General features: G+C 37.5%; 1 protein-coding gene across 5 annotated transcripts; it reads right to left on the bottom strand.

The window, feature by feature from the left end:
• Nucleotides 1-35: 35 nt before the first annotated feature.
• Nucleotides 36-13208, bottom strand: styxl1 (serine/threonine/tyrosine interacting-like 1). Of its 5 annotated transcripts, none has more exons than XM_031896955.1 (10): nucleotides 13124-13208; nucleotides 12493-12708; nucleotides 12131-12250; nucleotides 11039-11100; nucleotides 9868-9967; nucleotides 7050-7183; nucleotides 5771-5916; nucleotides 4237-4334; nucleotides 2876-2988; nucleotides 36-338 (listed from the first exon to the last, which is right to left on the bottom strand). In XM_031896955.1, the coding sequence occupies exons 3-10, from the start codon at nucleotides 12231-12233 to the stop codon at nucleotides 207-209; spliced, it is 888 nt and encodes a 295-aa protein (XP_031752815.1). In that variant the 5' UTR covers nucleotides 12234-12250; nucleotides 12493-12708; nucleotides 13124-13208; the 3' UTR covers nucleotides 36-206. The 5 variants fall into 5 exon arrangements, with proteins under 5 accessions (XP_031752815.1, XP_017947085.1, XP_031752814.1 ...); XM_018091596.2 differs by having other exon boundaries at nucleotides 12493-12659; nucleotides 13124-13189; XM_031896954.1 differs by lacking the exon at nucleotides 13124-13208 and adding an exon at nucleotides 12758-12848 and having other exon boundaries at nucleotides 12493-12659.
• Between the last annotated feature and the right edge of the window lie 48 nt (nucleotides 13209-13256).

Genomic DNA, 13256 nt, shown 5'->3' with positions numbered 1-13256 from the left:
TGCATTAGGAAACCACCAAATGAAGGCCACAGGCATACAGTAGTTTACTCACATTTTATTGCTGTTCTGTTACCTCTGTTAAATATGAGGCCTGAAGAACTGTTTTCATTTTGCCACAATGGAAAACGTAATATTGTTATATACAGTTGCCTGGATCAAATTGAACCATAGTCTACTGTCAATTAATGTTAAAAAATATCTGAAAATCAGTAATGAGGGTCAGCTATGTCTGTGCTCTGCTGTCCCAGAATGATGTTCTCCCACTCAGACAGCTGCTTCACAAAACCTCTGTTGGGTCTCATGTTGGGTTTGCATGTAAGGACATGGGTCCATGCCTCCTGGAGAGAAAGACATTGAAAATGATATTATAAGAATCATCCTGCACAAAATACCTAACCCTGTTACAGGGGACCTGTCATCCAGACATACAAAACTTTAAAAAAAAAATATTAGGCACCCCCAAATGACTTAAATTGCCTACCTTGTACCCCGGGCTGGTGCTGTTCTCTCCGAACAGGGGCACCAGCCCGGGGTACAAGGTAGGCTGCAGGGTAGCTGCAGCACTTCGTCCTTCCTGCTTCGCTCACGCGCGCAGTAGAGTGGAAAGCCGAACTTTAACAGAAAAGTCGGCTTTTCACTCTATTGCGCATGCGCCGACCGCTGGCATTTGCTGGAAAATGAAGCAGGAAGGAGGAAGCGCTTGCTACAGGTACCCCGGGCTGGTGCTGTTTTCTCCTAACAGGGGCACCAGCCCGGGGTACAAGGTAAGCAATTAAAGTCACTTGGGGATACCTAACATTTTGCACCCCCAAGTGACTTTGCCTTTCCTTCTCCTTTAACAAATAAAACATGAAACCGAAATTCATTTTGTATCAAAACTCTCATGCCTGTAATAAACTCATTTAGAACTCTTAGCTGTCAATCATATATTGCATCCCCGCCTCGATGCCTCAGGTACAGCAATCACATTCACTTTACATTCAGCACTTCTTGTATGTAACTACATGTCTCACTTTGTGTATGTGCCAGCATGGGAACCCCTCTCTACTCACAGTCTATAACTGTGTAGCCAGTGCACGAACTTGGCACATGCACAAGATTTGGGGATGATGCAAATGAGTCATATCATACAAAAATTAAGAATGTACCAGTGAATTATACTCCTCTAAATATAGAAGGATTGTGCTTAACAAAGTTCCCTCAAAACCCTACTAGTCCCGCCCATCTGCTCCACTTCCTGCTGGCTGATATCTCTGGATGTGCAGGGGAGCCGGCAGCACTCAGTACACTGCACTGTAGGATAGGAACTCCAATAAAGGGGCCATTTTTGCAGACAGTATTTAATTTTAGCCCAAAGTGAAATCAGCACCATATATTATTCATAAGTGCCTACAAAATTAGGTTTTTTTTTCCATTTATCCAGTATGTCTCCTTTAACAGTGTCCACAAAATGGTGCCTGAATTCCAAGACTGATGAAAACAAGATTTATATAACGTATATAATGTTTATTTTGCTTAACTTACATGGTCCCCTTTAACATTTTATTTTGCACTATTCAAATAATACTATGTTAGCTTTACAGGACATTTAAAGCCATACATTAAAATATGTGTTTTCCCTTGTGTGTACATTTCTGCTTTACATTTTCTCATGTTCCCTATTTTATGTACAACCACATCCTCAGCAGCCCTATTCCCATCTGGGCTTTCTGTTTAGTCAGTCCACCAAATTTTGTGTCAATAGGCCTGCACTGTGTTTCCAGTAAATAGCTGCCAAACTGGAAATAATAAAGGGTGAGGGCACAGTGCACAAAGGAATAAACAAGGATGTAGTTGGCCAGAACCTTTAATGCATAGGGCTGCTGTATAATATTGAAAAACATCAGGAAGTTTTAATTTAGGGGTTTTACTTGACCTGCACTGTATTTGATTCCTCCTAACTATACATAAATTTATATATGTAACTATGGTAACTAGTTTTCAATGACCAAACTGTTAGGGACTTAAAGTAACAATTTTATGTATGCTACTATACTATAGAAGTTAACCCTGTAGGATTCCCACTGTCATTTAACTCTTAGCATCTTGTATCACTTAGAAGAATACTACTTCCAGCTGTTGACATGACATCTCTAAACCATGTTGAATAAGAAAATTGCTTTACTATGCATATTTAACAATGTGTAAAAATTCTGTGAGAGTTGCTCTTTAAAGCATGCCATTTATATAAACAATAATCCGCACTCATCCTGGTAAATACATTTTATGAAAAAAGCTATTAGAGAACATAAAAAGGTCCTTGGCACTTTTAGCTTTAAAGAATCAGAGCACCCGCTAAAAATCATAGTGCAACTTTGCCTGCCTTTTCTCTCATTCTTTATATCCCCTGTCATGGTTACAGTGTGGTCCTTTCTGTAGCATTTATGGTTGAGCATTCCAACAAAGTCAGCAGCACTATGTCCTTTACCTACAGAACACTAACCGGCAAGGCTGTGTATTGTTCTGGTCTTTTTATAATTATTTTTCTGTAACATAAATTTGATCCACAAAAGGGGGCAATATATGCAATTTTGTTACAGAAGTTTTGTAGATAAAGTAGAATCTAGCTGTAGAAGAAGAGAGGGTCTGCTATGGAGCAAAGAGTCTTAGTAAGAGTCCCTTAGTTTGGCACATAACTAATCGGGTAGTCTCATTCTAGAAAAAGGAAAATATAGCACCATGTGGTTGGGAATTTTTTTTTTTCAACACAATGTCACATATTTCTACATATAGGTTCATATGCTACTCAGCTGCCCCCTGCTGGAGAAGAGTTTACACAAGTGTATTTGAGTATAAGGGCTTGAGTGTTTATAATTATAACAAAAACGACAATTACCTTTAAGAAGTACTTTTTGCAATATATGAGATAAGCTATCACCACTGTGCTACTGCGGCTGATTCCCAGCTTGGAGAAGACAAGAACTGCAGAATTTGTCCCCATGTGCTTATCTAGAGAAAGGAAAAAAGACTCACTCAGTTTTGGAAACAACAGCATAATTATTACGTTGTTGATTTACTCAAAGGAGACAAAAAATTCCAGTAGAAGCATTACTACGGAGCATGTAGATTAACCATGCTTGGAATAGATACATACCTTTCCTGCATACAAACAAACTAAGGATTCAAACATTCTGAGCAGATTATATGGATAAATAGGTCTCTGTCTTTTCACAAGTACATTATTTTGTATAGGGTTTTATTGTAAAAATATAGGGAGGAATATGTTTACAAATACAGTTCTATGCTGTTCCAGCAGAAAAATGCAGAGTGTAAATAGTCAAAACATATTTGTAACTATCAAATAAAAAATCTAAAGGCTTAATAAATAGATATTTTCCTTTTTACAGATTATATCAAATAAACAATATGTAAATAATATAAAAATAATCTGGTTCATGATATTAAAAGTAAGGACGCACCAAATCCACTATTTTGGGATTCGGCAGAATCCCGAATCCTTTGTGAAAGATTTGGATGAATACCGAACCAAATCCGAATACTAATTTGCATATGCAAACTAAGGCATGGCATTGTAAAAAGAACGAAGAATGCAGCATAAGGCGAAAAATTTAGTTTATGTGCAAAAACTGACATGATTTTAGTGATTTTATGGATTCGGTTCGGCCTGGACCATGACTTTAATCGCTTACCTTGTACCCCGGGTTGGTGCCCCTGTTAAGAGAGAACCGCACCAGCCCGGGGTAACAACAAGCGATTCCTTCTTCCCTGTAGGCGCGATTGCGCATTATAGTGAAAAGCCGAACTTTAACAAGAAAGTCGGCTTTTCACTCTACTGCGCATGCACCGGCCCAGGGATTTCGCCGCCAGAAGAAACGTGGAAGAAGGAAGCGCTCGCTACAGGTACCCAGGGCTGGTGCAGTTTTCTCCTAAAAGGGGCACCAGCCCGGGGTACAAGGTAAGCGATTAAAGTCACTTGGGGGTGCCTAACATTTTGGCACCCCCAAGTGACTTAGCCTTTCCTTCTCCTTTAAGTGCCATGTCACATCAGTATATGTCCCATCTAGTATTTTTCCCACTATGCCACCCATGACATTTATTTGCTTCGGAAAGTTAAGACTGTAGAGTCATGGGTGGAATGGTCATATAAAAGATTAATTTAAAATATGAAAAAATACTAGATAAGCGAGTGGCATTAATTTTATTATTTTTTTAGGGCTGGCAGTAGTATTTTCTTACCTATAAACTCACAAGCTCTGGAGAAAAATTTAAGAAGATCTGAATCACAGGAATCCATGACTGGGATATGCAGTTCATTGTGCACTTCAGATGAAAGACTAAGAAAAGAGAACAATGTAATAGCTGATATTTTTCAGTTAAAATCATTGCCTATCTATCTGAAGGAATAGTGACTGGGAAAAATGTGACTAGTCTGGTTTTAGAGCTATATCAAGTCCAAAAAGTATCTGCCAGTATATAATAAGTCCAGTGGAACGCAACCACACTTTTTTGATCTATTAGACTTGGCACAAGAGCTGAAGACTAGTTCGGTTCTACACCTTTTCCCATTACTTTACACCTTTCTGGACACTAGACAAAATGTGATATTTTTTGTCACAGCAAAATGAAAAAATCACCACCTAAAGCCTGCCATGATGCCATAGAAGTCAGTGGAAAGTGAACTTTCAACATTCCACCAAGTTATTAATAAAGTTTCATGTGATCATTGTTTTTTACTCCTTGAAACTCTGTTTCAAGGAACTTATCCAAGATTATGATAGCAACAAAATGCGACTGCAGGAAATTACATTTTTTCAACTTAAATTTTAACATTTTAATAAATATGCCCCTGTGATCTTGATCTAAATTGGAATGCATTTTCTAACATACTATAATGTTCTTATATACTGCCACCATGGAACATGTATTATATCATTGTATGCAATATATAGTAGATACAATACAAGTCATTATACCATATAAAAATTTGAAATCCTTTATCACATTTAGGGGCAGATTTATTAAAGTACGAATGCTCCGAATCCGACTTTTTAGTACTGAGCGTATTTTCTGCGACATTTTCGTACTTTGCGACAAAATTTGTGCAACAAAATTGTATTGTCGCGCCGAGTACGAAAGTTTCGGATTCATTCAAGCTTCGGTATCGTGACTTTCCTTGGGCCAGGTTGGAGCTGCAGAGTGCCACTGAGTCCTATGGGAGGCTACCAAAATCATGCACAGAAGGATCGCAGTCAGAAAGGTTTTCCCGCCGTTTACGATCATTCGGATACAAAAATTTCATGACTTTCGGATCACCAATACGATATTATCGTGACTATTATGATTTTTTCGTAAGTATTTTCATGATATTTGCGATCATCAGAAATTATCGTATCCAATCCGAATTTTTCCCATTTCGGGATTCGAACTTGTACTTTGATGAATGTGCCCCTTAATGTCATAACTTTCAAAAGAATGTTTTGCTTAAGGTATTAACTATGAAGTGCAATAGCAGGATTTTTAGACTTTTTGGGCACAGCTCTTCACTCCCCATAGCTCATAACAATGTTATACAACATATTATAATGACTTTCAACGTGCTCTAGTTTTCCATGAGCATCTACAGCCACATAATTTAGCCAACAGCAATTTAGCCTAAATCCTATCACGAATAGGCTGCCTTCCACACCTCTTCAGTGTTTTAGTGGGTTAAAATGTACAGAAAACAATGGAAAAGGAATGGAAGTAAATGGCATTTATGCTGCTTACTTACTTTTTTTCTGGATCTAGAGAAACATTTACTTGAGCATTAATTTTCAAATCCTTGTGAATATGACGATCATTAGCTTGTCTTTGATCACCCAAGTACAGCAAACCAGGGATTATTTCAATAGGATAAGACAGAAATTCCTCTATTTCCTTGTGATAAAAATAATATTGAGAAGTCCTTTAATAAAACCTTTTTGCACTGCAAAGCTTCCATGAAATCTGTACATAGCATTGTACCTCCTTTACAGTGTCATTCATTCCATAGTTCTACTTTCACAGTTCTATTTTTACAGAATATGAAGAGCTACATTCTTATGAATATACACCTGTGCCACACACAGCACAACCAGCAAGTGGTGAAATAAACTTAACAGACCCACTTTTAAAAAGATTGATTAATCACTATTTTTTTTTAATTTTGTCAACCTATTATATAAAAAAAGATAACATCTCTAAAAAAATGTTTTATTTTGCATTGATTATCTTATTTGAGTATGGTGATACAACGGCAAACTATATAATTTGATACGTATTGCTATTTATTGCTCTACCATATATACAAATACATTTTATTAGGACAAAGCAGCACAATGTTTTAGTTTTACAACCCCTCTCTTCTTTCTCCTTCTTTCCAGCTGATTCAATGTTGGGCAACTCACAGCCCCACTTTTGCTGAACTGGACACCCCTCAAATGTTTTATGTGAGATATATATATATATATATATATATATATATATATAGATATATATATATATAGAGATATATATATATATATATATATACATATATACACACACAGGTATAGGACCCGTTATCCAGCATGCTCAGGACCAAGGGTATTCCAGATAAGGGGTCTTTGCGTTATTTGGATCTTCATACCTTAAATCTAATAAATAAAATCAATAAACATTAATTAAACCCAATAGAATTGTTTTGCATCCAATAAGGATTATGTATATCATATAGTTGGGATCAATTACAAGGTACTGTTTTATTACTACAGAGAAAAAGGAAATCAGTTTCAAAATTCTGAATTATTTGATTAAAATGGAGTCTATGGGAGATGGGCTTTCCGTAATTCAGAGCTCTCTGGATAATGGGTTTCCGGATAAGGGATCCCATACCTGTATCTATAAATATATATATATATATATATATATATATATATATATATGAATTGTGGGAAGATCTTCTCCCATAGACTCCATTTTAATCAAATAATACAAAATTTTACAACATAATTTCTTTCCTTTTGATCTTGTACATAAAAATATAAATTTACCTGGGGCATCCAAAACACTTTCTGAGACCTAAAGAAGTGGTAGTAAGCAGAGAATCGCTCATAGCCTCCTTCCAGCACTAAGACAGGGTAACGATACACCTGTGCCACAACCCTGGAACATTTAATAGCTGGACCTAGAGAAAGATTATAAAATTAGTAAAACATTATGGGGCAGAGTTTGTACTTTTACCTAGCCTTGGTCAGGGCATCCAAGTGCATAAAAGCAAGAATTTAAATCGCCGGTGTGATGGCATACACGTCGCTTCGGTTTCCCGAAGTTGCCTCGCAAGGAGACTTTAAAAAACCAAAGAGACACATATGCCATCCCACTAGCGCTTTACATTCTTGCTAGTGGGATGGCATGTCGGGGAGCTTAGTTGCCCGCAATATCGAAGATTTATCGTGGGCGACAAATCTCCCCGTGTGCCTCTGCCCTAAATATGCTAGTGCGTGTTGGGGAAAAAAAACAATTGCAGGAAAGAAAGTCAATCTAGTTTAGAGCAATTTGTTTTGCAATAAATTGAGAATGTTTATAGTTAGTATCAATTCTGATGAACACATATTTATAAAGTGTCAATATATTCCACAAAGCTGTACAACAGGTGGGTGTATAAACTGAACATACAGATTACATAATAGATTACAAATACTGTATGCTAACTAGAATTTACAATCTAAGGTGCAAAGAGAAATCAATGTACATTTTCTGGCCCATGTTGTACCAATCATTTTATTGTCTCTGCAAGTGAATACATTTAAAAAAACATAGGAATCTTATTACAGGTATGGGATCCCTTATCCGGAAACCCGTTATCCAGAAAGTTCCGAATTACGGAAAGGCCATCTGCCATAGACTCTATTATAAGCAAATAATTCAGATTTTTAAAAAATTTGTTTTTCTCTGTAATAATAAAACAGAACCTTATACTTAATCCCAACTAAGATATAATTCATCCTTCTTGGAGGCAAAACAAGCCTATTAGGTTTATTTAATATTTAAATGACTTTTAGCAGACTTAAGTTATGGAGATCCAAATTACAGAAAGATCCCTTATCTGGAGAATTCCAGGTCCCAAACATTCTGGATAACGGGTCCCATACCTGTACCTGGAGCAGAACAGAACATGTGGACATAACAAGGTAGTAAGATCAAAATCTATACACTTGCAAAGTATAGAGAAAGAACCCACTGATAAATACTGTACTGATATATACTCGAGTATAAGCCTAGTTTTTCAGCACCCAAAATGTGCTGAAAAAAAGGCACCCTCGGCTTATACTCGAGTCGGGTGCCATGGGTCCCTCTAGACTAGCACCCTCTCTCCTTTGTGTGCAAATTAGGCCACCTGAAACCAGACCCTCCAGTGCCCTGGCCTAGGCTCCCACTAGCAATACTTATTTCCCCGTACATCCCTCCGGGACTGGGTCTGCTGCCAGTTTGCCAATGTGCAATGAGCGTGGGGTAGTACTCATATTGTTACTGTTTTTCTTTGAAATAAATATTGAATAACATATACCCCACTGATGCCTCAATTAATGTAATTTTATTGGTATTTATTATAAGTTTTTTAAAACTTAGTACTGCTGCATTTCCCACCCTAGGCTTATACTCGAGTCAATAAGTTTTTCCAGTTTTCTTAGGTAAAATTAGGTACCTCGGCTTATATTCAGATCGGCTTATACTCGAGTATATACGGGTACTCTTCTAAAAATCCCATAGGAATGAATGGAAAGTGTGTGAATTTGTCTCGTAAGTTCATTAATTTCATTAATATTCCCCTATGTGTTCTGTGGCATGAGTGAAGCTGTTATTCGCTCAAAATTTTCTTCCCATAGTCCTTATGGAGAAAGAAAACAGAAGCAATCGTTAAGCTTCTATGGACTTATGGTGTGATGACTTAGTAATTCCTATACAGTGTATATAGCACAATTCAGCATGACAATGTTACGAAAGAGCAGCTTTTTAATATGCATTTTTCAAAGCCATGTAAAATATCAATATATAAAAGTAGGTCATACTTCAAGTTAACAATACTTATAGGTAAAATATGTTGCTAACAATGGATGGCCTGTCTACTCTTAAGTGTGGTTTGGTGCCAGCAGATTATGTACTGGTTAACTAGTTATTAATTGATTTTAATTTTAAAACATAGCTGCTTAATGTATACCACCAAGCTAACCTTAAAGTGAAATTCTAACTGCAAAATGGTTACATAGTTACATAGTTACATAGGGTTGAAAAAAGACCAGTGTCCATCAAGTTCAACCCATCCAAGTAAACCCGGCACACCTAACCCACACCTACCAATCTATACACTCACATACATAAACTATAAATACAACCACTAGTACTAACTGTAGATATTAGTATCACAATAGCCTTGGATATTCTGATTGATCAAGAACTCATCCAGGCCCCTCTTAAAGGCATTAACAGAATCTGCCATTACCACATCACTAGGAAGGGCATTCCATAACCTCACTGCCCTCACCGTGAAAAACCCCCTACGCTGCTTCAAATGGAAGCTCCTTTCCTCTAATCTAAAGGGGTGACCTCTGGTGCGTTGATTGTTTTTATGGGAAAAAAGAACATCCCCCAACTGCCTATAATCCCCTCTAATGTACTTGTACAGAGTAATCATGTCCCCTCGCAAGCGCCTCTTTTCCAGAGAAAACAACCCCAACCTCGACAGTCTCACCTGGTCTGGTTACTTGGGTGATCCTGATGGAACCAGAACATGGGCCAAATGTCTTTATTTCTACATTGAAGAATGTTGGAAGTTGTGCTAAAGTAACTGTGATAGTACTCTTCCCTTACCAGTTTCATTTAAAGATGCAGTATTTCCATCATACACTACACAGTACCGAACACATTCCAGTTCTACAGATTCAGGTAACAAGTAGTTTTCATCTTTATCCTAGAGAAAAAATAAGCAGTTTTAGAATCCTGCACAAATTAGTTCAACCAAGCTAAAATTGAAATGAAGTTTATCAAGACATATTAGCTATCTTTGTGCTCTGCAAATTTAATCAATGTAAAGGAAAACAAATCAAAACACTGGTCGTAATTTGTTAGGCCTTTGTACCTTAGGAGGACAAAATTGTAATGCATATTGTCTATGAAGATTCTCATTCATCCAGGCCATGATATACAGTATCTAGTATCTTCAAAGCCACTCGGATGATTGGTGAAACTTTTTCAAAGAAAAAACTCAGAAAAGTCCAGTTGTTTTAGACGTAATGCATATTCTTCATCGGGCCCAGTGCTTTGTTAAAGGTAAGGATTACTCTCTTCTTCTATGAAGCTCTATTAATATAGGACACTACCTTGCTAGCCATTCTTGCTACTCACTGGCACTGCTAGCTACAACTCTGTTTGTTATCTAAATGTTTCCCTAAGTCTGAATTGATATATTGCACAAATGGCTAAACTGAACTGACCGAAGAATTAACTGAACACTGCAGACTTTCATCTATGTTAGCTATACAAGATGGGCTACAATGCTCACACAACCTATTTATATGTCCCTTCAGGAAAGAATATGCATAGCAGCTCAATTTTAGAGATAGTTTAGAGAAAGCAAAGGGGACAGAAGCCCTACACCAAATATTGCATTTAGGTCCTCCAGTTTTGTGCATCAGACAGTTTCTGAATAAAGATTTGTCTTGCTTATTTTTTCTTTGTTTTGTATGTTTTTATGTTAAGCAGTATCCTATCTGTGTAATAATATTCTGATGAAGGATAACCCCCAAAATGTAGCTATCACACCATAACTGAGGTGCGTGATGTGCTCCTTTAATAATGGAAACTTTTTTATAAGTGTGGGTCACACCACTGAAAAGTAACTGCCACAAAACACTGTGCTGGGTGCTCCTTTCAAACTGTTTGGGTGATAATATTTCCATGATGAATCAGGTTCTCATATAGAAAGACTACCATATCATACTGCCATATCTGCCATGAAAGCAATCAAACAGAACTGTTTTACCTGCTTTGCCCTTCTGGCAGTTACAATGTGACTCTCATTGTACTCTCTCTTGGAACGGGCATCTGGAAAAACATAAGCCAAATGGGGTAAAGACACAGATATGAATATAAATGTAATCTTTCTATCATTTATGGGAGACATTTTTTTGGAAAAAACAAGGGCAAAGCACTCTGTTTTTATTACTTTAAACCTTTTTCTGCCAGAATTTGCTCCTCAGCTGAAGTGCAAAGAGTGCCTTTCTTGTATCCAATGCTGCAGAAATGAGGGGCGAGAAATGGGCAGTACCTGGACATCCCCAATTTTGCAGCCCCTAGCTCTCATGCACTACTTGTCTAGCAATAAGTAAATAAACTGGTAATCACTTCCTTGAGGCAGGGGCAGAGATTATTTGCCATTTGATGCTATTATATAGGCAATGTATAACATTAATTAATCAAGAAAATGGAATGAACTAGTTTTAGTGCAGCTGGTGAAGAACTCTGCAATGTTATTCCAGCAGGAATGTGCCCCTTGAAAAAAAGAAAACTGCTAATACTGAAATTGTATTATTTCTTTGTCTTGTGCAGGAAATGGAGAGTGCAACAGATAGTTACTGCATTTAATGCCATTACTATTAATCTATTCAATTTATAAAACAAGTCTTATATTTGAATATGACATGTGTTAGGTATGCTGCATGTTTCACATTGTAAAATACAGAAATTAAAAGAGAAATAACCCATTTTTACATAAAAGGACCCCCTGCACCGGGCATCCTCCCCAACAGCATCTCCTAGTCTCCTGAAAGGGGCCCCTTCCCTCCTTTATCCTAAATTGTAGGCATCCATATATCCTGCAGAAAGTCTTGTTTTTTCCATAATATGAAAGGGAGCATTATCAAATTATAGCTGCCTTATGATGCCTAGCATCTGGCATATACAGTACATTTCCCATTTAAATGAATTCAAAAAGGCTGCCAGCAGGTAAGGGAGTTTTGATCACTGCGGTTCTCCCAGAGAAACCATGGCAACATGATAAAAATAAGCCTATTAGACTATGGTTAAATATGGTTACATTTCCTTTTCAATAAACAACTGTAATAAAAATGGTTACCTAAAAGACACAAATAATTGGGCTCTGCCAGCCTGGAGAACTTTGTTGATTGGTTCAAGATGTTGTAGAGTTCTGTTGGTTTGCATAAAACTAAGTCAGCCATATCAGTATCCTATTATCCTTAAAAAAAGGGAACAAAAAGGTTTTAATATTAAAAGACACTCTAAAGAGTGCTAAAGAGCTACTAATACTCAAGGTCATTCTTGGCTAAATATTACCCCTTGACAAGCAGACAACCCACAAACATTGTTAACAATGCTCCTTCTAAGCCAGTGGTTTTTCGACTTTTCTGAGAAGTAGCTTAGAAAATTCCCAAGAATATGCTCCAATGAAACTGCCCAACAACCTTACTCATGCTTTACCTGTGCTTGAAGCGGTCGCTAAAGACGCTGGGACTGTAACCAATAGTATGACGTCATCAAAGTGCGCTGCAACCCTTAGTGTGCGGACTGCCATCTTTGGTTCTGGTAACTCCATCGTACACAGGCTGGAGCGAAAAGGGGCACAGCGTGCCAAAACCTTGATGCTTCTAAGTGGTTGGAAACCAAAGAGAACTCAGAAACGGTTTTCTGTGTTCCCTAAACAAAAAGAAGTGATAACAATGAAAACATGAGGTCGCTTACCGACCTGATCAATGGCATTATGGCGTTCCACGGCAATGGAGAACGTCCCAGCCGCACAGATGTTTGGCAAATCAGAGGGCTTTGTTAAAAATAAGGCTTTTTGGTTTAATGGTGTAACATCAAGCGGCCCTGGATACTTTATAGATAGAGAGATACCCATTGTATATACCCATTTCCAGATATTCTTTAGCTACGATTCTCTGCAACACTATGTTTTGATGTAGGCATGGAAAATCTTTTTCCTCACACCCCGACGCGTAAAATTATTAAACTAATCAGCAGTATTTAATAAAACACAGCGGTGACTGAGCGCCATTGTATTATGTACATTTTGGGATTATCGACTTCCCTTAGTTACTGACTCTCGTACCATGGAGTTCTATTACAGTCTGACACCGGGACAGAAGCTAAAAGTGCAGCTTGTCAGGATTCTTTCTTATTACTAACAGTCCCATCGTGTCACATGTCGAGTCTGCACTCCAAGCGTCTGATTGGACAGGAAT

The sequence above is a fragment of the Xenopus tropicalis genome, chromosome 2, assembly GCF_000004195.4.
Source record: "Xenopus tropicalis strain Nigerian chromosome 2, UCB_Xtro_10.0, whole genome shotgun sequence".
NCBI classification, from domain to species: domain Eukaryota; kingdom Metazoa; phylum Chordata; class Amphibia; order Anura; family Pipidae; genus Xenopus; species Xenopus tropicalis.
This window is presented reverse-complemented; position numbering and strand designations above follow the sequence as displayed.

What these genes read in the sequence shown, in the direction of transcription:
- styxl1 (XM_031896955.1), bottom strand. Translation starts at nt 12,233, where the DNA reads ATGGCTGACTTAGTTTTATGCAAACCAACAGAACTCTACAACATCTTG. An exon ending in CAATTATTTGTGTCTTTTAG is followed by an intron (nt 11,101 to 12,130) that starts GTAACCATTTTT and finishes ATGTTTTTCCAG; the next exon opens with ATGCCCGTTCCAAGAGAGAG. An exon ending in TGCATCTTTAAATGAAACTG is followed by an intron (nt 7,184 to 9,867) that starts GTAAGGGAAGAG and finishes ATCTTTCTCTAG; the next exon opens with GTCCAGCTATTAAATGTTCC.